Source organism: Fusarium redolens (genome assembly GCF_020744475.1).
Source record: "Fusarium redolens strain MPI-CAGE-AT-0023 chromosome Unknown BKA55scaffold_14, whole genome shotgun sequence".
Classification (NCBI taxonomy): domain Eukaryota; kingdom Fungi; phylum Ascomycota; class Sordariomycetes; order Hypocreales; family Nectriaceae; genus Fusarium; species Fusarium redolens.
In genome coordinates this window covers 58408-79569 of record NW_025763677.1, presented here as the reverse complement: position 1 = coordinate 79569, position 21162 = coordinate 58408, and the positions used below count along the sequence as shown (strand labels likewise).

At 34.1% G+C, this 21162-nt stretch overlaps 5 protein-coding genes across 5 annotated transcripts; 3 read left to right on the top strand and 2 right to left on the bottom strand.

Moving 5' to 3' along the window:
- Window positions 1-75: 75 nt before the first annotated feature.
- On the bottom strand, window positions 76-1538 carry BKA55DRAFT_576736 (uncharacterized protein). Its single transcript, XM_046193508.1, has one exon. The coding sequence runs from the start codon at window positions 1477-1479 to the stop codon at window positions 457-459; it is 1023 nt and encodes a 340-aa protein (XP_046045698.1). The 5' UTR covers window positions 1480-1538; the 3' UTR covers window positions 76-456.
- Window positions 1539-2369: 831 nt separating this feature from the next.
- On the top strand, window positions 2370-3310 carry BKA55DRAFT_519003 (uncharacterized protein; the record flags this gene model as incomplete). The annotated part of the gene is made up of 3 exons (XM_046188310.1): window positions 2370-2768; window positions 2851-3063; window positions 3161-3310. The coding sequence occupies 3 exons, from the start codon at window positions 2370-2372 to the stop codon at window positions 3308-3310; spliced, it is 762 nt and encodes a 253-aa protein (XP_046045697.1).
- Window positions 3311-4078: 768 nt separating this feature from the next.
- On the top strand, window positions 4079-4677 carry BKA55DRAFT_693449 (NADP-dependent oxidoreductase domain-containing protein; the record flags this gene model as incomplete). The annotated part of the gene is made up of 3 exons (XM_046199918.1): window positions 4079-4115; window positions 4184-4238; window positions 4299-4677. 3 exons carry the CDS (start codon window positions 4079-4081, stop codon window positions 4675-4677), a joined length of 471 nt encoding a protein of 156 aa, XP_046045696.1.
- A 190-nt stretch (window positions 4678-4867) lies between these two features.
- On the bottom strand, window positions 4868-6830 carry BKA55DRAFT_576731 (uncharacterized protein). Its single transcript, XM_046193507.1, has 5 exons — window positions 6603-6830; window positions 5878-6534; window positions 5496-5828; window positions 5142-5431; window positions 4868-5082 (listed from the first exon to the last, which is right to left on the bottom strand). The coding sequence occupies exons 1-5, from the start codon at window positions 6710-6712 to the stop codon at window positions 5045-5047; spliced, it is 1428 nt and encodes a 475-aa protein (XP_046045695.1). The 5' UTR covers window positions 6713-6830; the 3' UTR covers window positions 4868-5044.
- A 238-nt stretch (window positions 6831-7068) lies between these two features.
- On the top strand, window positions 7069-8235 carry BKA55DRAFT_741011 (uncharacterized protein; the record flags this gene model as incomplete). Its single annotated transcript, XM_046201458.1, has 2 exons — window positions 7069-7289; window positions 7348-8235. The coding sequence occupies exons 1-2, from the start codon at window positions 7257-7259 to the stop codon at window positions 8233-8235; spliced, it is 921 nt and encodes a 306-aa protein (XP_046045694.1). The 5' UTR covers window positions 7069-7256.
- Window positions 8236-21162: the final 12927 nt, after the last annotated feature.

Below are 21162 nucleotides of genomic sequence, written 5' to 3'. Positions count from 1 at the left end.
TGGGTAGCGAGAGGGGTATGTATGTATGTATATTTTTCGTCCGAGGGCCATAGGCCCCAAAAAGTTCCCTACTTGGGCACTGGACGTGCTGAGCTAAGGCAGTCTATCTCCACACTAATTACAAAATGTCATTGTCTGCGAAAAGTGTCAACAGACCGCACTATCCAGCATATCGCCGGCACATACGGCGCATCGTATCAAGCTTGTTACCCGTCAGCGGGAGGACGAGGCGCCACTCTAGTAGAGTTAGTTTTGTAATTATTAGTATAGGGTACCCCTGCCTCCTTTCGCCTCAAAAGACAATTCCTGCTCTTTCTGACGAGTCGGATCTTATTTACCATTATCTTAGTTTCAGCTCGGTAGGATATAAGTTCGAATACTATGAGACTACTTGCAAACTATAAAGGAATCTACTCTGAACGATGCATGGCTCTCCTTTGACAACCGCCCTGATCCCTAGGCCCCCGCATTGCAAATAACATCAAAACCCGAGGCCAGCAATCCTCCAACGGCAGGAACTTTTTCGAGAGCAGTTTTTACTGCGTCAGCCGCAAATGAACCGCAGCCAGGATTTGATGGCTTCGAGCAGGAAACATCAATCGACACTTCCATCTGCGCCTTGTTGTTTCCCGCATCATCTTGGAGAACCACCTGGATGAAGCCTGGCATTTGAGCTTCGGCCAGGTCTGGGTTGCCGAACCCGTCAACAGACGCATGGTCAACAGAGCCTGCCGTGAGCGCAGACGTCGAGATAAGCTGTGTCATATAATCGCGCTCGTTGGTGTTGTCGTAGTTACCGCGGGCAGTGCCAGTCACTATGCACTTGCTGGACCCAGGGAAGTTCTTAAGTGTTCTCTTGAATGGCGCATTTGGGTCGCAGCCAGTGCCGCCGCAAGCACCCTTAAGCGCCCCGTCTGTAATTTCGAAGGACTTGACTTCGTTGAAGTGTACTATAGAGCTGCCAATGCTGACTTGAGCCTTGATGTTCGCAAGTGGGTTTTCAAAAGACTCTTGGCTGAAGCAGATGGCGCCCCGCCCGATGAGGGTCTCACATTGAGAGATCGATTCGACGGAGGCCAGAAAGTTTTGGCAGGCAGTGTCTGCGTAAACATTACATTTGAAGCCTGAATCGACACTGGCAAGCCCAGCTGACTGGAATGTACTTGTGGCAATGCAGCCGCTCCCGGCATGCTCATTCGCCGGGTTTGAGTGAACGTTGCTGATGATATCTCCGGTGCACTGTGCGTCACTGAAGAGTAAGAGAGAGACGTCGGCCGCCGACGTCAGGCCAAGGAGAAGGGAGGCGTCCAGAAGCCCACGCATGACGGTGAAAAGTATTTGGGCGATAGCGTTAAAAGTTGTCGGGTGTTCTCGCGTTGCCGTCAAAGACCAAATACGAGGCGAAAATTGCTCAAGCACGAATGAAGTCCAAGAGTGCTTTCCGCATCGGGGAAAAAGTGAGTCTTTATAGTCTGACATAAACTAATAGCCCTGTGAAGACAGCCAATACAGCTTTAGCAGGTATTCGTTGACATGGCCCAATCTGTGCAGTCTAGGTACATGTAGTCTAGAGTACGAACTGGCTTTGCCTTGCTAGGCTCACCTTAGCTTACTAAGTTCCAGAGAACATGTACTCCTTGTAAATTTCATTTCTTGCTCCTCGTCTAGCTAGGTTGGCTGCCCTCAAGCTTTAGTAAGCACCTCCGAACGACGTGAGAGTATAGTGCGCTAAGACTCCTTTCATACTGGAAATTGGGACTTTGGTGCGGGTGGATCCTGTCCCTTGACCTTTTCTTCACAATGGGCGTTCTGGTTTAAGTGCCGCTTAGCCGAAAGATCTGGGATACAGTGGGTCAGTAACGTAGCCAAGATGTCTAAATATAATTGGTGGCTATGTGATTGAGACTCAGGCGCAGGAACCCGTCCAATGACGTCTAGCTGGCTGAGCTTACCGTTCGATAACTAATCAAGATATTATAGGGTGGTCTGGCCATACGTGGATTCTCAACCTTAGTGTCGATCCGCAATTGACCATAATGTCGGTTTCGGGTCTCTTGGTGCTCATCTCAGCAGTTCCGACCTACTAACACGCTCTAGACCCTTGTTGGTTCCGTCAGGCTCACGACAGTGGGGGCAGACACCTCTGTTGACCCTAGATGGAAGCCTGGGGTTAGCACACCAAACACCGTCAGACCAGGCCCGCCCAGCTGGGCCTTGATCCATGGATGTGCATGGTATAACTAGATATTTCACAGATCGATGCCTACTCACTTTGTCGCCAAAACCAGCCCGAAAGACAACCTACCTTTTCGCTTATTTAACAGTTGCCCAGCTTTCACGCCTCTACCACGCTTCTAGTTGCCACAACAATGGATTATAACCACAATACCGCATATGAGCCTTTCGCTCGCACCGCTTATGCCGTCGAGGAACCACAAGATGGCCCTCTAGAGCTTAACACCGACGAACAGCAACTTATTAAGAAACAAAATACACGCCGGCGCAAAGTGCAAGCTCCGTCCAGCTACTCCAGCGCCTTCGCCCGTGGTATTTCGCTCCTCATTGCTACTACCGTGGCAGCGGTCCAATCCGGAGCTCTCTCTGTGTGGTTCAGAACACGGAACGACGCCATGACTAATCCCCAGGGCAAGTTCAAGCCTAAGGCGTGGCCAGCTGTTCTTGACGTTAAGCCAACTCATACCATACTCTGTGTCGCCCTCATTACTATTGTCTTTCAACTGTTCGCAATACTAACTCATGTCGGCCCCGTACGTTACCAATTTCCATGTTGACGAAGGGTTATGATGCCTCGAGTTTTTCTTTGTTATTTGCCAACTAACGTTGCGCTAGTTCCGAGGTCTTCGTCAGGCTCGGTGGCACTCTATTGCGACTTACTTTTCTTCCAGTGTCCTGATTGTAGCCTGGATTGGTGGATTGGTCTACTTCAAACTGGCTGATACGTTGGCGGCGAAGAAGAGCATTTGGGACATCTGGTCCTGGAGCTGCAAGCGCAAGTCGGCCAAGAACCCTGATATTCCTTGGGCCACGATGTGCACCACCAACGTACGTTGCTATATGCGCCGAGCCGTTGTCCTCAACTCCTTCGCCTCTTTATTAAGACTCCTATGCATAAGTTCGAATGCTAACAAAAATATCACAGACGTACACCTTCTATGTCGCCATTGCTGTGGTAATTTTGGAGATTGGCAGCTTGATATACTTCATCATCAAGCAGCGTCATGCTAAAGCTTGGAACAGCAAAGCCAGCTACCCTTACGCTAATATTACTAAGGCATCCGTTACTCGCTAAGCCAAATGCTGAGCTGTTAACGAGGTTCCCATTCTCCAGCAAAGGGTATGTTAAGCTGTTCATGTCTTCGGAGTCTCTCATATTGGCAACCACAAACTCTGAATTAGTGCTACGAAACCAAACAGACCGACAGTCTTATAGACGAGCCACGCTGTTGAGAAACATAATGTTCCGAACAATTCGAATGAAGTTCAGATTATGGGTTGCTCAGGTAACGGCAAACTGAAAAAAAGACTGTTTCGTTCTCCATCCTGGGCATGGCCATGGCGCTAGGATCGGTATCTAACAATTTTATAAGTCGGCAGAGAGGGTTTGTTATATCTTTTGTGTACTTAGCAAGTCTGCCAAGGGCTCCCAAGAGGCGCAGGAGTCACCTGATCCGTGGAGGCAGGTAATTAAAGGATGGGTACTGTTGCAGTTTCAGACTATTCTAAAGTTGTTCATGGTATTCTCTATTGTTGGCAACATTTTTACGTGGTGTTGAAGACGTGTTTGTCGAGAGCGAACTCGATCAAACGGTGAAAGTGTATCTATATATCGTATATGAAGTCGAACTAATAAGTAATTTCCTGACTTATATTAGATCCTGCATATTATTCGAAAGAGAATTAGGGCCTATGTTATCGCATTTTATACTGATTATTTTATGCTGTATGTTACCGCTTGGCTCACCGTAAGTGTTGAACAGTGCTGGGGTATCACGTCGAAGCAGGGATACTAAGATTAACAGTAAAGCCTTCAAGGGGCAGATTTTACACACAACGCAAGATGAATACACCAACCTGCATCAATGGACCGAATACACGTAATGTCTGACACCACCTTACGTCGTCGACGGGACCGTGTCCCTGCACGACGCAACTGCACACCTAGATCTCGAAAATGAACTAATCGAGAGGACCATCGAAGAACTGGTCAAGTTGAAAAAGTAAGCGATAAAATGACATGCTTCTCAAGTGGCCTTTGGTTATTAATCTTTTGGTAAAAGTGAGGGCAAGATCAAGTACATCGGTATCTCGGAATGTTCCTCTCAGTCACTGAGCAGGGCATACGCAGTTCACCCGATTCACGCAGTGCAGGTTGAGCATAACCCATGGACTCTGGATATTGAGGGAGCTCCCGGAGCTCACCTTCCGCAAACTGCGCGTGAGCTAGGTGTCGCCATTGTAGCGTACTCTCCGCTTAGACGTAGCATAATGACAGGAAAGTACACGTCGATAGATGATTTTGACAAAGATGATTTTCGTCGTCTGATCCCGCGGTATCAAGGCGATAATTTCGCCAAGAATCTGACGCTCGTTGACGACTTCCAGAGGATAGCGATGGAGAAGGGAATCACGCCAGGTCAGCTGGCTCTAAACGAATAACATCAAGTACTTGGAGGATAACACGGCTGCCCTGAATGTCGACTTGTCTCCGGAGGATCTCAAGAAGCTAAGAGACCTGGTGGATGCAGCGGATGTTAAGAGTGCTAGAGGTACTGGTGGTATTCCTTTCGCCGATACCCCAGAACCTTAAGCTAAAATATAGTACCTCAGAAATATTCTGAAATTCAAGTTTTGAATTGAACTATATTATTATTATTTCTAACTCAGTGACTCTATGATGAGATTGATAACAGCTTTTATTAAGGTACGATAAAGTTAACACATATTAAACCATATTAATAGATTTAATAGATACTTCTAAATATCGCCTTTAAAGGTAGGGCGTAGAGATATCTTATTTCATTAACTATTTACCAGACAATTCAATATGCCTTAGATATTCAACTATTCATCTGATTAGCTTCACCTTTCCTAAAGTCATCTTAGTAATTAGAAATAGATACCTCCAACAGCCCATCTCTCGCTGAAGCAGCGAAGTGTTGGCAATAATTCCTCCAAGTCTTCCACTACCACATCAAGCCCTAACGAGTCCGATAGGACTACAGCAGCTCGAAAGACATAGCACATCCCAACAAATGACAATTGCGACACACTGGACGGATTGATCATTTCCATGGAAACTTTGCATATCTCCCAAGCCATGCGCTGTGATGACCGCAGAGCCAAGTGCTCCTGAGAGCCCAAGGGGGCGTTTGCCTGCTTGACCACAGTCTGGTGAAGAGCTAGAAGGCAGCTTATATGTATAAACAAAAAATAAGTCTGTGCTAGGGATAGAAAAGTCCTAAGAAGATCCTTACCTCAAACCCATGGCAATGCCGTCGCAAAACATCCATGAATGACTCTGCTTCTCTCTCATCAAGGCCGCTACCATATTTTCTACCCTGCGGACGTGAACATCAAGTTCGGTTGATAAATTGTTGCCGTCTTTGACTTCATAGAGGTACTGAAATGCTTGCCCAGTTGTCAATGCAACTTGGCAAGTCAACTGAAGCCTTTTGAGTGTGTCATCCAAAGACATTGACAAAGTCCTGTTTAGAGAGGGTAAATCAAATTGGAAGCCCTCATCAGTGGATTCTTGTGGATAGCAATTGAGGGGAGTTGGGTGGTCCAAGCCAGACCAAGATATCGTCCTAACATCTTGTTAGTTAAAATATGTTGTAGGGCGTATGATTATACTACCTGTCCAGTATCAAGATTATATTTTCGTAGTGACTAATATCTGGGATATATGCCTCACTGGACCTTATCTGTCTCATGAAAGAAGAGGCCAACTTCTGCAGTGCGACGCTCGAGCCTAGTGTCAGAAATGCCTCGTTGGTCAATCCTTGCCCGTACTCATATAGGGCAATCAGGAGATTGCATTGGAGAAGATCACAGCACGAATCTGCAACCGGCCTTGAAGTCACCACAAGTTGTTTGAGAGTCGTGTATAACACGCTTGTAGTGGGATGTTCTTCTGGACCACAGGGGTGACGAGTAACGAGAAGGATGGCCAGAAGACGTAACAGTGACGACGGTTTCGAACCTATAGACAAGGTGGAACAACTTTCCTGTAATAAGTTCCTTCCGAGCACTGGAAACCATGGATGGATTTTGACGAAGTAGTCCTGAATAAGGTGAGGAACGGTGACTCCGGTAAGGTCTAAAATGCGATATACTAGATTTATGAAGCTGGACTGTTGAATTTCATATACCGCCTGAAGCAAACCGGCTGAGCTTCGCCAAGACAGGTCATATCCAGAAGGACGACGCTGTATGAGAGCCTCAACGGGCTGGTCGTTGTATGCATGGCATGAGAGGTTGGTGTGTACGGTATAATCGCAGTGTTTTAACTTCCTGTTGTTATGTCATTAGAAAAATCGCCGTCGAGCCTTGAGCCTAAGAATTCATGGTAGAAAGCTTACGCAGCACATCGAGAGCATTTCGGGAGAGCCCGATCGCATTTTTGTTTCCGGACCCGGCAGGACAAGCAGACATTGGATGCTTTCACCGATACCTGGATAGAAGCTGCCATGGCGATGTCTGATTGATTTCACACCATATACATCGGCCGTTGCAGGTTTCCAATTGACCTTCTTCTCCTCACAATCATGCATCGGTCAACGTTTTTCGCCCCCCCGTCTAGTTCTTTGAGATGCCGATGGAGCCGGGCTTACAAATGAAAGGCTGAAGAACAAGGTCAGCAGCCCCACTAATGAGCGACTTAAGATGGAGTGTGCAGGGGAGAGGCCGATGCATGGCTTACAGTAACTTAGTCGGCTGTTAGCGGCAGTCTAGCCTGTTGTCAATGCTGATAGAGCCATCTTTCGAATGGAATCCGTAAAAAGGAATGGGGCCGAGTCTGATGACTAAGTTGTTATTTGAGTGCGCAGGGGAGCGGCCGATACAGCATTTACTCTTGTCAGTAAACATCTGGTCCATACCAAAGCTAACTGTTGAGATGCAACAAGGGCATGGTAGGCTAAGAAGGTTTAGCTTTGTACACGCGTATATATTGGGATGTGTAGCCGCCTTGGCCAAAGGTACAATCAGGATTCCAGTTTCCAAGCCAAGTTGCAATGTCTGTCATCAAGAAAGTTGCCATCCTCGGCGTAAGTCCTATATATAAGGGAACATGATATGGCGCCTACTAACAAGACTTTCTGATAGGCCTCGGGCAACTTGGGCCAGGTCATCGTCCCAGCCCTGCTACAAGCTGAATTCGAGGTTACAATCGTCGCACGCCCAGGAGCAAGCCAACATGTGCACACGGGCATAACTGTCAAAAAGGCCCTCTATGGTGACCTACCCGCAATGACTACTGCGCTCCAGGGTCAGCATGCTGTTGTCGAAGCATTCAACCCTGCGGGCGCTGCTCACCAGGAGACAATCGTCCTGGCTGCGCTAGCAGCGGGCGTATCTCACTTGATCACGCCAGATTTCAGCTCCGATACGTTTAATCCCCATGCGGATGAGCTCCAGATCTTTGAGCCTAAGAGACAGGCTCAGCAGAAGCTCGAGGAGCTTGTATCTGGTTCAAACGGCACGCTTGCATGGACGGCCGTCATTGTGGGTGGGTGGTTTGACTGGGGAATCAAAACCGGTAAATTCTGGATTGATCAAAAGGCTCGTACTATCACCAGATTTGGATCGGGGGATCAGAAGTACAGCATGAGCCGTCTTGCGCTCACGGGAGACGCTGTTGTAGCGGTGCTGAACGACCCTGCTCGGTTCCACAATAAGCCTGCATATTTTGCAAGCCATACTGTATCGACCAATCAGCTGGCAGCCATAATCAAGGAGTCGTGTGGCGGAGGTTGGAAAGTCATTGACATCCCTCTAGATGGGTTTGTCGACAAGGCCAGGGTACTTTGGGAACAGGACACAGTTAAGGGGGTTAAAGACCGAATCAATTCCCCAGCGTACCAGATGCTTGGGACGGCAGCATTATTTGACGAGCATAACCGCTACGGGGCTAACTTCGGCGATAAACTAGAGCCTGGATGGGACGAAGGCGAGGACGCTTTGAGAGACAATCTCAAACGACTCATTAACTAGATGAATTAGCTCAGTGTTTACCGGTAATATCTAGTGATAGACGGAACTGGTATTAGATGGCCATGAAGATGTCAGAAGATGAGTTATATGAAGTTGTGATGCCCGATTGTTTCCGTTTATCCTCATATGATCAGACACTACTACAAGAAACACTGAAGAGTAACAAATCATCAACCAATGTACTAATCAGAATCCTAGGGCAGCTACTGGGAATACAATAGGCTGCCACAACACTCCATCAAGCGTCAATATTAGTAGAGCTAAAAACTATCCTCGTCCCAAACAGGGCGGAGAGTGTTAAAGGATGTATGGCACATCAGGGACTCAGAAGCGAACGATCTCATGCACAAGGAAATCAATGGCCAGTTCATATATTCTGCCGTCGTGGTTAGAGTACCCTTACCAAGCCTACCTAACACACAACGTTTTGTTGTTAAGCAGCGCGCCCTTCGAAACGCCCGTCTCGTTACGCTTGATCCCTCGTTCTGTGAATAATAGCAGCGACTTATAATTGCTTGCTTCTTCCCAACAAGTTCTAGATATTAATGCCCTAGAAGACTTAAGCCCTCCCTGCTGTGTGGGGGGCCTTGGGAGGTCCTGAACTTTTCGGATGTAGTGGACATACCGGCTTATCAGCATCAGCGAGAAGAATGTGGTCCAGCTCGCCACGACTATGGAGATGTATTAAAGCTGAAGGTAACTAACATTGTAAGAACTCGGAAGGGGATGTTTTGTGTAAGGGCCGAAAGAAAGCTATCATACGGTGCGCTGATTCTCTGATAGTAGCATATAATAGATGTTTTAAAAGTGCCTTGATCAGGTAATCTGGAATCGACGGTTAAGTTTGTAACCTGCAAGTTAGATATTATAGTAATATGGAACAAGAATTTGTTAACTAATACGTGGAAGGGCTTTTAAGTCGCTATTACATACCTAGATCTTATCCTTTATAATTTTACCCTATGTTAAACTTCTGGTTTATGGCAACAAAAGTCTGGGCACACCCTGACAGGCGAGACGGTCATAGTATGCCCAGAAGATAACTATGAGAGCAATTTTTAAACCTTTTGAGAGTCAGAGCAAGCGATGTGGGCTTGCAGCGGCGATCTGTAACTTTAGTGGGCTTGCACTGATGCCATTCACACGCGCATAACGAGCCCTCAGTGTTTGGTAGCGAAAGTTCAGCTTTCCAAAGGTTTAATTTCTGATCAAGCAAAGAGGAAATATCACGCAGGTGCTGATAGTTATTGGCCATTCATAGCCTTGCGCCAGGTAAATAGCGACTTGATATAACGTTGAGTAGAGGTTATCTGATCTCACCAGATAACTTGGGTACATATGCATAGATTATATGCGTTCATTTGCTGGTACCGATCAGATCAATATCATAATTACCCTGGTCAAACATTTTTATCTATTTATCTTTAACTGTATCAGTATGATTGCTTTTCTACTGTTGTTTTAAATATCATCGGCTGTGGTATTGGTGTGGCTTACGCAGCGTATACGCACCTCCTCCGCATCTTATTTCTTCCGCTGTAGCAGCCCTTCAGAAAAGCCATTATAGTAGCTCTAGAATAATCTAGATGCAATGAGCAAGAGGTGCCTAGTTTCCCACCCAATGCATACAGTGCTAAAAGTCCTGGCAGTGCTAGTTATCACCTCGCACCAAGCACTTTTATACCTACTTCTCGTGTCTAGCTCCTGTTGCTCTGATTAAACTAGAATAGCCCGGTAGATTGAGGTATCTGATGAAGAGCTAAATCATTAGCCCATAAGAAACGAAATGCAATTCAAAAGGCACGCTCTTATGCGCATCTTATGCATAACTTGTATACGAGATATGCACTTATATATAAACCCCATATACATGGCCATGAGCATGTCATCAAGGTCTCTCAAATCACTCATGTATATACATACCTTAGCCTAGTTAACTACCAAAGCCGCTAGTTATATGTTCCACCTAGTCGAGGCTAGGCTTTTATCAAACAGGCCTCTGACTGCTAGCCCCGATTATCTAGAGACCCTCGAGCCAGAGCCATAAACAACAGTAACAAGAAAAAGGTATATACCGACTCTTTGATAATAAAGGCTTGTTCTTTATATGCTATACTAGGCATATGACCACAAATAAGCAGGTCCTACCAAAAACTGTGGTAGATTTAGTGCAGGCAGTAGCAATAAGTGCGACCCAGGGTAGTGCTGACTCCCAAAAAGAAGACTTTCGCCAGAGGAGGCAAAGTGCCAGAGAACAAAACATGCCGTGGCCACCACTCATGCTACTAATAATGATAAAAATGAGAGTGATGATAGAGAGACCCGCCGAGAGGCAGAGACCAATAGAGGACCTGAGACGGAACCTCTGACGGCGGCCTGGATCTTGGACACATGAGTTGTGACTATAATTTTGGATATATTATACATGGGAATAACAAGATCAATAGGAGCAGCATCATTTATAGGATTAATACCATGCATGGAAATGCATGCACTATAACTTACTAATACGGTTCTAAAAATAACATCATGAATGGACATCGGGATGGATATGGGCACAGCATGGAACATTGAGATATCATAAAAACAAGCAAACACCAGTCAGAACACAGTACAGCTAGACCGGGCATATTATAGGGTTGATTCTTTACCCTAGCATAATAAAGATACCCGAGCAGTTACTGTCCAATGCTTGGCAACAACGGTGTTAGTATTGGTGATAAGTGCAGCGGGTAATTTCGATTATTCAGTTGTTCTACGGGCTTGTTCCCATTACTGGTCGTTAGGCAATCTACTAACTAGCATATTTACAGAAGCAATGCTTGTATGAATCGCATCGTCGGGGCCTTTGGCGCCAAAACCTGACAGGGGGGAGGTGCGTCAACGATATTAATGAGCTTGACCCGGAAAAGACGAAGAATTCTGGCCTTGAAACTACACGTGACTATACGAATGAAGGCTGTAATATGTGGTGGGAAAAGTTATCGTGGCAGTTTCTATTACTAGAACAATACTCTTCGAAAAGCCACAGGCATCACCATTTCAGCTGTTGTCTCATATCGTCTGGAGCAGAGTGTAAAGACTTGACTTTGGGCCTGATGGCTCATTCGCAAGTGTTGTCCTTATCTAATCAGCCGATATATCACATCGTTTCACCAAGGCCGCTCTGACATACGGGCTGTATGACCAAGAAGAGTCAAAACTTGGATGAAACAGATCGTAAGGAAAACTTCACAATAGCTGACGAATACAATCTGATCTAAGAAGGTATAAAACAGAAGAACTTCAGTCATTCAGTCAGAGATCAAGAGCTTCAACGCATAGTCAACATCCCTCGTCAATTTTGATACGATATAACTCGCCGCTCCTACACACAATATCTAAAGTCGGAATTCTCCCCATTGGTCAATTCACTATATTAAGGAAGCAGATGGCATAATAGCCAATAAACGTGAACTCTGCAGGCTTCCAGCTCATAGCTTGAAAGGTCTATGGCCTGATAGTATTACCTATGCAGTAAGCTATTAAGTATATAATGACTATTATGGTTTTCTTTATATAGCCTCTAATATTAGTAGATACTAGAGATAAAATAGTAATAAATGGATAGATAGTAGCTTAGTTTAAATAGAAGTAAGCTAGTTTGCCGATATTGCTATACTCTAGAGAAAATATAATTAAAGGTATTCCTATAATAGTAATAAGAAGGCTAAAGGAGGTTACTAGAAGATAAGTATATAATTAGTCTCCTAGATAGCCTAATAGTTATAATCTAAATAGCCTTATTAGGAGCACTATAAAGTAATGTATATTCTGCTATATATTTAAATAAGCTAATAAGAGGCAAGAAGAAATTAGTTATAGCCCTATTTAGGATTAACTTTATAAATAGTAGTATATTTAAGAGGGAATATAAGAATATGCCCAAGGTATTCTATCTTATTATTAGATTTATCTTAGCACCCCTTACCTTAGGTATTTTCTAATATAAATACTTTAAAAGTATAAAAGTTTATATATAATATATACTTATAGCCTTTTTTTTAGCTTTAAATTTAAACTTTCTTAAACTAGTTTTTATATATACTTTAAAAGTAAAAAGCAATAATAAAAAGAAGACTATATAAAATAATATATATTAATACTTCTTAATTATAAGCTAAGTATAAACTATTAGTTAAGTTTAATTAAAATAAGGTCTTTATTATAAAATAAAGAATTAAATAATTAATTTAATAATATTAAATATAAAGGAAAAGAGTATAAAATTATATATAAAAAAAGCATAAAAAGGAAAAAAAAACATAAAAGTATAAAAAAGTATATTTATTAAAGACCTTAGGGGAATTTATCCCTTTATATTAGTTATTATAAATATCTACTTAACCCTACTAACTAGCTTAGACCTCTTACCCTAGAATGCTTGCTATAACTATTATAATATCTTTATATATATATATTAAAGGCCTTAAATACTTCTTTTTAACTTATCTCTTAATAATTCTTTTTTTAAATTAGGCCTTTTTAATAATATTTAAAATAGCCTTTATAATCTTATTAAGGGACTTTTTTAATAGGCATAAGACTTTATTTATAATTAATCTTTTATTTTTTAGATATTTTTAAATTTACTAATATATACTTTAAAAAAGCTAATAAAGTTATAGTAATTAAAGTTTAAATTTCCTTTTTATAAAGTATTTTATAGCCTTTTTTAAAATATATCTTTTAATTATTAAAGAATACTAAGATTTATTAATTAAAGTATATAAGTTAAATAAAAAAGAATGTAAATAATAAGAATATTAAATTTTATATAATATTTCTAAAAGGCAAAAAAGCTCTAATTAAAAAAGCTGTTAATAATAAATAACTACTATATAAAATCCTCTTTAGCCTTTCCTTTTATATTTAAAGGATTATTATATAAAGTAATAGTATTAAAAAAGCTTTTTAAATACTTATTATACTTAAACTATATTTTAAAATCTAGCTAATAATATTAAATTACTATAAATTTCTCTTAAAACTTTTAGTTAAAGTTTCTTACTTATTTAAGTATTATATTATTATTTAAGAATATTATATTTAAGTATATAAACTATATCTTAAAATCCCCTTTTATATTTACTTTTTTAAGTATTAGAAAATCTTTAAAAATAAGCTATAATAAAGTAGTTTTTTTAATAGTATTTCCTATATTAATTATAATATAAGTTTATTAATTATTAAGGAAATATATATTATAACCCTAATAGTTTTATTATATATACCCCACATTTTCCACTAATTACTATATCTCCCACTAAAGACAATTAGCACTAAGACTTTATAATTAGAAATAATCTACTATAATTAGTATTAATCTACCTAAATTATTACTAATTCCTTAATAACCTTACTAATTACCTAAAGATATATTTAATATATAGAGTTTACTTATTAGCACTTTTATAGATTTAAGCTTACTAGCTATTAATAAAATATCTTTATATTAATTAAGCCTAATATATATTAAATTTACTATTAAGATATATAATACTTTAATAAGCTTAGTTATATGCCTTATATAATCTATTAATAATAAACTTAATATAGCTTAATTTAATATAATTAGACTTAACTATTATATATTAATAGCTCTTATTTAGACTGTATTATATAAAGGCTAAGTAATATAAATATAATAGCTATACTAGTTACTCCTATTTAGTAAAATGCTATTATTAATATTGCCCTAACTCTAGTTAATAATAATTTACCTATTAACTAGGATATAAGAGAAAATAATAATAACTTATTTAAAAATAATAATAACTTTAATATTATTTAACTTTAATAGCAAATTACTAATATAACTATTAAAATAGTAAAGCTTTATTAAATACTTACTATAGTAATAATCCTTTAAGCCTAGCAGGCTAATAGTAACTAAAATAGACTTTAGAAAATATATAACCTTCTTAATATTATTATTTATAATAAGGATACTAGAGAAATCCTTAAGCCTAACTTACTTAAGATATTTAATAGAACTTTAAGTAAACTCTTTATATTCTTTACTTAATATTAAGCCTTTATATCCTACTATTTAACTTAGTTTATAGAGGAAGTAAATAAAACTAGGTATATATTAAGATACCTTAAAAGCACTGCTATATAATAGTTTTAGCTACTTCTTAAAAACTAGACTATTAAAGGAGACCTAAAAGCCCTTAAACCCTAAACCTATATACTATATATTAACTACTTAGCTTTTAAAAAAGCCTTATAATAAGCATTTAGAACTATTAATAAGAAAGAATAAGCTAAAAGAAAAATTAAAATACTTAAGTAAACTTAATTTATATTTAAGCTTAAAGTAAAATTCCTTTAATTAGTATTTAAACTACCTTAAGATTAAGATATACTTATATTATTTTTCTTTAATATACTTAAAGAACTAATATAAGCTAAATTATATAAAAAAGATAGATTTAAAACCTTAATAAACTATATTAACTAAGCAGTTAAAATTAATAATTAGTAATTTACTTAAAGAACTTAAAACTCTTAATATAATAAATAATAAGATAATAAACCATATTATAATACTAATTAAAGATAGAAATATAATAATAATATATCTTATAGTACTAAAGCAGGACTAATAAAAATTAAAAAAATTAAATAAAATAAGTTTAAACTTACTTACTAAAACTATAATAAGAAAGGATATAGAGAATTAAAATATAAAAACCCTATTAAAACTAATTAAAAATATAAATTAATACCTAAAGGAAAGAAATATATTAATATTATAAGAAGGAATAATAAACCCTAATTAGTAATTAAAATAGTTAATATAAATAGGAAGGATAGATATAATATATTTAGTATTAATTTTACTATAGCCTTAAGATTATTAAAAGTATATAACCTATTTCTTAATAAAGAAAAAACCCTTAAAAAATACTATCCTAACTTAATACTAAAATAATAACTTATTTTAAGATATAAAATACTAATCCTTATAAGGAAAAGGAAAACTAAAAAAGAAATACTTAAAAAGAAAAGACTTAAATATATTAAGGAAATAAAAAATCCTAAAAACTAAATAAAGAAAAATAAATAATAATAAGGCTATAGAAGTAAATAAAGTATTTAATAAAAAGAGAATTTAAAACTAAGGATTAAATAATAGAAACTAATACCTATATAGAAAAATTAAAATAATAAATATAATAAGGTTATAATTATAATTAGAAAAGGAAAAAAAGTTAATCCTAACCTAGATAATAAACTAAGTATTAAAGAATTTAATTAAGGTATTAACTAAGTATTAATATAAACCTTTAAAAAGAAAAGAATACCCCTTAAGATTTAAGATAAAATAATTATATATAACCCTTACTTAATAATAAATAATATTCTTATTAAAACTATATTAAGGTAACTTAATAAATATTATAAAGATTTAGGCTATATTAAAGTAATTAAGATATAAAAAGAACTTAATATTAAGAAAATTAAATATATAGAGAAATAAATAGTTTAAAATGCTAAAATTATATTATAATATAATAAACTTAAAAACTATTTTAAAAATAATAAATACTAGAAATATGCAGAACATGCTAGAAAAAGAGTAATTATAAAATAAGATAATAATATCTATATCTAGGCCTATATAAAGGAAGTAATAAAAGATCTTATAACCTTAGAAAAATATATTTAACTAAAGAGGGAACTATAAAGATACTTATATTACTTAAACTATAAGTAGATATTATAGGTATTAAATATATAATATTACTATTTATATTATTAATAAAATAAAGTAATAAATAATTACTTCTTAATTTAAATTAAAAAGTATTAAAAATAAAAGCTATATTTAATTATTAATATAATAAGATATTAAGTTATATAAAGATATAAAGGATTTTATATAGCTAGGCTTAAAGCTTATATAGAAATATATAAAAGAGCCTTAATATATATCTAGAACTCTAAATATATTATATAATAGAGATAATAAGTATAAAATAAAGTTAACTTAAAAGAAAATAAAGCTATTAATAAAGGTATTATTAAAGTATATTAAGATATAACCTAATAGGAGGAAGAACCCTTTAGAAAAGAATCCTTAAAAGATATCTTTAAATAATTTAAAAAAGAATAACTTTAATACTTACTTATAATAATAAAAAGGGAAAAAGGAAAATCCCTTATTAATTAAAAAGAAAAAGACCTTATTTTAGATTATAAAATAAGAAAAATAGCTTATAGAAAATACCTAATAATTATTAATACTAATAAATACCTAGATAACTTAAACTATATTTATAATAAATATAATATAAATTACTTAAGTAAGTAAGGAAAAGGTCTATATTATTTATAAAAGAGTAATAAATAAGTAAAGAGCTAGAAGAGCTAAAACTCCTAAAAAAAGCTTTATAAATAATAATAAAATAAAATTAAAAAACCTACTTATAACTAAAAGTATAAATTAAGGGCAAGTAGCTTAATATACTTATAGATAGTAAAGCAGATATAAATATTATTTTCCCTAATATAGTAAATAAGCTTTAAATACTATAGAAATATAAGGAAAAAAGAAGAATCTATATTATTACTAATAGAGAAGGAACTAACTATAAATATAAAAATAAAAAAGTTATTAAAGAGATTAATTACTTTAAGGTCTTTATAAATAGAAAAAACTAAAGAATTAACTTTAATATTATCTTAATAAATAGTTTTAACTTAATATTTAAATACCTATAGCTATAATACTATAATCCCTATATTAATTAAAGAACTAGCTAAATAAACTATAAAGAGTATCTTTTAAATAATAAGTTAATTAATTTAGAAAATAATAATATAAGATCTTAAACTTTAACTAAAGAGGATAGTAAAGTCTGGCATAAAGAATATTTACCTATTTTAATAGGAATATAATATATATATAAAAAAGGCAGAAGAAAATATATTAGAAGAATAATAGTAATCCTTAAAGGTTAATTTAGATAATTAGATTAAGATATTAAATAAATAAAACAGAATACCTTAAAGGAATTTAATAATTAACTTAAGAATATATTACTAAAGTATTATATCTATAAGAAACGGTTTTAAGAGGAACTAGATACTAAATTACCTTAATATATAAACTATAATATTAAAATTATATTAAAAGATAGAAAGGATTTAAAATTCTTCCTTATTTATTACTTATTTAGAGATAAGCTTAATATACTTAAAGAATAAATAAATAATATACTATAAAAAGGATATATTTAATTATTAAAATCCTTAGCTAAATATTTAATTATATTTATACTAAAACCTAATATAAATAAACTATAACTTATAATAGATTATAAATAACTTAATAAAATTATAAAAAAAAACCAAATACCCTTACCTCTTATTATTAAACTTAAAGACTGCCTATTTAGTAAAAAGGTATTTATAGCTCTTAACCTTAAATCTGCTTATAACCTTATTTAAATTAAAGAAGGTAATAAATAGAAAACTGCCTTTAAAATAAAATATAAATTATTTAAATATCTAGTTATGCCTTTTAGATTAACTAATATACCTATATTATTTTAATATATAATTATAAATATACTTTAAGAACATCTTAATATCTTTATAATATACTACTTAGATAATATCCTTATCTTCTTTAATATAGAAAAAGAGCATAAATAATATATCTATTTTGAAGGTGAAGAGCAACAACAAAGAAAAGACTGCACAAGACGATATCTTCCAACACTTCTCAACTGCAAGCTAAGTGTAGACTGCCAGTTAGGTTCAATTAAGACAGGGTCTTCGTCATAAGATAGAGAATCAAACGATCAGTTCAATGGTATTAAATACGAAGAAAAAAAAAAGAATAAGAATTAAGTCTGAAGAAGCCTCTCTAAAAGCATGAGGAAAGTCTTTAGTCCTAAAGGGATGTCACCCTTTTATACCTTGTCACCGTAGACATCTATCTGGCCCCCACTAACGAAGCTTAGACCTCTTACCCTGGAATGCTTGCCACAACCGTCACACTATAAGGTTTTAAAAGCATTATAAAATACTAATATACTTATTAAATTAATAAAAAGTTACTTTTATAAGTCTTAAGTAACTTACTTAAGATATAAAATTACATATAATAAAATTAAAATAAATAAGTAAAAAATTATTATAGTTATTAAATAGAGAATCCTTATATTAATAAAGGAAATATAATCCTTCTTAAGATTTGCAAACTATTATTAATAATTTATTAAGGGCTTTAGTAAAGTTACTATCCTTCTTATAGAAATTACTAAAAAAGATAAATAATTTTAATAAAGTAACTAAGTATAAAGGGCTTTTAAATAGCTTAAGGAAGCCATTACTAGTAAACCTGTTTTAGTAATATTTAACCTAGACCAATAAGTTAAACTTAAAACTAATACTTTTAACTTTACCTTAAGAGGATAAATAGGATAATAAGATAATAATAATATATTATACCTTATTGCTTTTTACTTTTATAAGATATATAAAGCAAAACTTAACTATCCTATTTATAATAAAGAATTCCTAATTATTATTAATTACTTTAAGAAATTTAAATACTATCTTAAAGAAGTAAATATTTAGTAAAGGTATTTACTAATTATAAGAATATAGCTAACTTTATGATAATATAAAAGCTAAATTAATAATAATTAAGATATATTAAATACCTATATAAATTTAATTTTATAATTATATATTATAAAGGTATAGATAATAGATATATAGATACTATTAGCTAATAACTTAACTTTAATATAAGAACTATTAAAACTAAAAAACAACTCTTAGAAATTAATCTAAAAGGAGAATATTAGTTTACCTAACTAGTTAAAATAATTATAAGAATAGCTAAAACTATTATTTAAATATAGAAAAGTATAAAATTTAAAGAATAATTTAAAGAAGCTAAAACCAGAAAACCTTATAACCTATAAGAAATAACCTTTAGTAACCTATATATATAATTCATTCTAGATAAGTTTAAGGAAGAACTAATATAGGATATATATAAATATCCCTTATATAGCCACTAAGCCATTATAAAAATACTAAAAAGAGTATAAGAAAAATATAATATAAAAGGGATAAAAGGAATAGTAAAAAAGGTTATTTAATAATATAATCTCTGCCTATAAATAAAGGCATAAAGATATAAACCTTATAGATAACTATAACTACTTCTAATAGTATAATAACCTTAAGACTTAATTATAATAAACTTTATTATAAAATTACCCTTATTAAAAGAACCCTTAATTAGAATCTTTTATAATAGTATTATAGTTATAGTTAATTAATTTACTAAGTTTTCCTATTACTTACCTTATAAAGAAGTAATAGATATAAAAGAACTCTTTTATATCTTTTATAGATATATTATTAGTATATATAGCCTACCTAGAGAAATTCTCTCTAATAGAGGACTTATATTTATAATAATCTTTTAGCAATTACTTATAGCATAACTAGGACTAAATTATTAACTTATAACTGCATTTTAACTATAAGTTAATAAATAAATTAAATAAATAAATTAAGTACTTAAATAATACCTATAATATTATATTAACTATAAATAAAATAATTAGGTTAAGAAACTACTAATAGCCTAACTTGCTTATAATACTATATATAATAAAAGTATAAAGCTTATACTAGCTTATACTAATTTCGGATTTATACTAGATATATATTATAATATATAATAAGAAAAATCTATTAATCTAGCCACTATACTTAAAAGTAATAACTTTAAAAATTTATATAAAGAAATAAAAATAAAACTTAAATTTATTAGAAAATATATAAAAAACTACTATAATCTAAAACAGTTAAAGGGACTAACCTTTTTAAAAGGAGATATAATCTACCTAGCTATAAAAAACATTAAAATAAATTAACTAAGTTATAAATTAAATTATAAATTTATTAAACCTTATAAGGTATTATAGAAAGTCTTAAAAAATAACTATAAACTAGTCTTATTACTAAAAGTTAAGCTTTATTTAATCTTTTATATTTTATTACTTAAATTAGCAGTTAATATAATATAAGTTAAAACTAGTAATAAACTATAAGAAGTTTAAGGACTAGAAATCTATAAAGTAAAAGTAATTAGGAAAATAAATATAATTTATAAATAAAGGATATACTTAATTAAATAGAAAAACTACCTAAAAAACAAAAATACATAAAAACTACTAAAATACCTTACTAATACCTAGTAACTCCTAAAGAATTTTTACTAAAAGCTAAAGAATTAAAGAAGGCATTAAGACCTACTAAATCTTACTTAAACTACTTAGTAATAGTAAACTAGTCCTAAAAAGAACTATTAATTATAGCATTCTTAAAAGCAACCTGCTTATCCTGCTCTGCCTTTTTAAGCTTATTTATAAAGTTAAAACTATATTAGATTATATCTAAACCCTTTACCTTAACTTAATAATACTAATACCTTAATTAAGTAATTTTAGCAAATTAAGTATTTATTATATTATAAATATAAGTAGACTTTGCTTAAGGACCAATTAGTTCCTCCTTAATAGCCTCCTCCTCTCGCTTTAAATAACACTTCTTATTAACAATCTTCTTAACTAATAACATATTAGCAAAACCTATAAAACAGTCTTATAATAAAAACATACCTACTACTACAGAAAGACTATAACTATTATAAGATATTCTAAATCTAATATAAGGATTATACTAATTTGACTTTATAAGGTTAAGGATATAAAAATCCTTTATTTTCTAATAAATATAGTTAAAATAAGGCATAATAGGATTCCCAAATACTGCAATAAGGATATAGAGAGAATTGCAATTTTTAATAAAAGTCTTCTTAGCCTTAGATATGCAGTTAGATAT